The sequence below is a fragment of the Agrilus planipennis genome, unplaced genomic scaffold, assembly GCF_000699045.2.
Source record: "Agrilus planipennis isolate EAB-ADULT unplaced genomic scaffold, Apla_2.0 scaffold19, whole genome shotgun sequence".
Taxonomy (NCBI): Eukaryota; Metazoa; Arthropoda; class Insecta; order Coleoptera; family Buprestidae; genus Agrilus; species Agrilus planipennis.
Genome location: NW_020438954.1, coordinates 185,980 through 188,912, shown reverse-complemented (window position 1 = coordinate 188,912; position 2,933 = coordinate 185,980). Strand labels below are relative to the sequence as shown.

At 33.3% G+C, this 2,933-nt stretch overlaps 1 protein-coding gene across 3 annotated transcripts in view; it reads left to right on the top strand.

Annotated features, from left to right (window-relative positions):
• The window catches only part of LOC108743780, a 54,829-nt gene that overhangs the window by 10,102 nt on the left and 41,794 nt on the right, over window positions 1-2,933 (top strand). For 2 of the 3 annotated variants that reach the window (XM_025974908.1, XM_025974909.1), the window contains exon 2: window positions 423-568. The exons of the other annotated variant lie outside the window; for it this stretch is intronic. In XM_025974908.1, coding sequence (XP_025830693.1) covers window positions 423-568 — 146 coding nt within the window. The remainder of the gene's footprint in view (window positions 1-422; window positions 569-2,933) is intronic. 3 annotated transcript variants of the gene reach the window in all.

The window sequence follows — 2,933 nt, the reverse complement described above, 5'->3', positions numbered from 1 at the left end:
AGAGTCCTCTGTTCTCCTACTCTTTCTAACACCTCTTCATTTCTAACCTTTTCTACCCACGATATCCTCATTAATCTTAGTTGAAATAAGATAACGTTTGAAAGATCAGAGAATACTTTGGAATAAAATATATGTGCGTATCGCGTGATGATGGGAACTAATAAGCTTTAAATCGCTATCTAGATCCACAGGGACATAGCTAAAGGAGGGTCCGGCTGGTGGCGATGCTTCCCTTGGCCCTTGAAAAATAAGCTGAGTACGTCCCTGTCGGTGACAATAACCTCCTTGAAATAATTAGGTGCTTACAAAATCAAGACAATTTTTTTGAGAAATTTATGTATCTTTTAGTACATATGTATGTATATATGCAATAAAATATTCTGAATGTTTAACTCTAACATTTCGTTCTCGTCGTGTTGCAGGTCGGTGAGGGTGGAATTATAATCCTCCCTGGAGTATCTCTGGATGAGTCAGTGGTCGATGACGAAGACGATTGGCTCCTTCTAGCAGGACCTCCTAGTCCTTGTGACGTATTTTTCGTCAACGATAACATTCTTATTGATGGCAGATGAGGTTAAACTGCATTTTCCAGAAGTCTTTATGTTAGTCTTGCACATTTGACAATCTGCTAAGGGGAAGTCTTAATAGATCCTTTAATTTTATTTAATAATGTAACTTGATCTAAAGTAGAACTCTCTGTACTAAATAAAAGGCCTGTTGGACACTGTCTTAAGTATATTATTGTTGTTACAGTTAGGAATTCGGAAAATTAGTTCTACGCAATAGATTCAGTTTTGCATAAATAATGATTAGTCGCATAGTTTAGTTTTGAAAACTATTCTGGCTAATTATTATGCGGAAATAGCCAGGAGGTATCCCTGGAAAATACAAGATCGCTGTCGTGTGCAAACATGACAAGCAAATTCCTCATTAGAAAAATTTCCGTGAAATTAAATTGCTAATTCATTAAAATTGGCAACGTTAAGATACAAACCTGTTTTACACAGAACTGGAAACTTCAAATAAAAAGTATAATGCCACAAAAGTATTCATCTATTTCATATTGGTCGTGAAAATGTCGAGTGAAACTTTGGAACACGTTCGAACAAGATTAAGAACAAAAAACTACAGTATGTGGGTCAAACTGGAAAAAACGTTTTAATGAACAAATATGAATGTTTTGGAATTCACACAAAATCATAAAGTAGATGGTAAAGGTCTAGATGATGGCCCCCACCCCTTTCGGCGGTGGGGAAGAGGGATCGAAAGAGGAGGTCTCCCCCACCACTGTACCATAAAAAGTTCGTGGCGGTCTCACCCCCATAAAAAGTTATGGGGGTTCAAAGTTAATAAATATGCCAATTTTTATACGTAATTGTAAAATAAGTTAGAAAGAGGGTGGACACTTCGAACCGAGCATAGCTGACGATGTAGATTCACTAATCAGGAGATTCGGACTTTTTTCAAAATGACGTCATTTTATAACGTCATATATTTATATATCCAAGGTGACTGGACATTACACGGGAGAAGAAACTATCACAAAATGCGTTATTTTCTAGAAAATCTACTTCGGTTTTCTTGTTACAAAAATGCGAATTTTGGGAGTTAAAAATACTAATTGGCCTAAATTTATGCATGATCTGATAACTTACTGATTGGCTAAAGCTAAAAACCACAAAATTTACTGTTTGAATACTGAAGTAAATTTTCTTGAAAATGGCGCATTTCCGAGCCCCAAGTGATAAAGGTTAAATGATTTCCAATTAGTGTTAGTTTCTTATCCCGAGAGGAATACGAACAATTTTCAATTGCCCTATATTATATATGTTCATCACCCTTTCATAGCATCGCGTCTCGAACATGTCTTACTATTTCCACATAGAAGTCTCCCTTTACAGACGGCTTCTGCTCTTTATACAGTATATATCATGTCTCTTAACTAACTGATCCATCAGGTTTCAGGTGTCCTTACTGTTTGTCGATTCTCATAGCGCCCCCGTTATTCTACTTTTTGCAAAACTTCTTCATCTCNTATAAATAGACAATCTAGTAGTTTAAAGTAAATAATTTATCAAATGGTTTTGACATTAATTTTAGTTTATAGTGAAGATAACAATCTCGCAATCAGTATTCTAATGCAATTTTACCTTGCCTAAAAGATACGGTTATTAGTTTTGACCTTCGTCATCAACCAATTTTGCAAAACGAAACAAAAAGTTATATTTATGTAAGAAAGTATTGAAGCATTTTATTTTGTAACATTTAGATGCCGGTTAAAAAATTAAATCCAATAAATAAAGATGGATACTGTTTTATTATTGAATGCAATTCGTGTAGATTTTCTCTTTTTCTCTAGTGTTTGCTTCAATACTTTTTTGCTTCTAATATTAACTATTAGATTGAAAAGAAGATTATAGAATAATATCGTCAATTGTCGTCGGTTAATTTGTTCTAATTGGCTATAGACTACATACTAAAATACAAATATGCCAGTTGTTTGTGGAAATTATTAAGCAAGGAGAATCAGCGTTTATGTCTTGAAATTATCATCCAGATCAGTGATGGTTACACACTTACAATTAGTTACTGCGTTTTACTATATATTATGGAAGTCGGAACGTTAAGTAATTGTAACAAAATAAAAAACAGTAAATTTATTCTAAAAATGCTTGCTAGATATGAGATATCGATTAACTAATGATAAAACTAATTAATTATGAATATGACTTCTGTTTATTCAACTTATTATCGTATTCACAAAATAAAATTGAAAACTGAAGTCAATTGCTATTGAAGTGTTCCTACAAAACGTTTTTTAGGCTACCGTAAAGGTATTTTACTTTATCCATATTTAAACAATGAAGCATATCTTATCTACACTAAGTTATTATATTTAAATAACTTTTCTGTTAAATCACAATGCTTAGGAA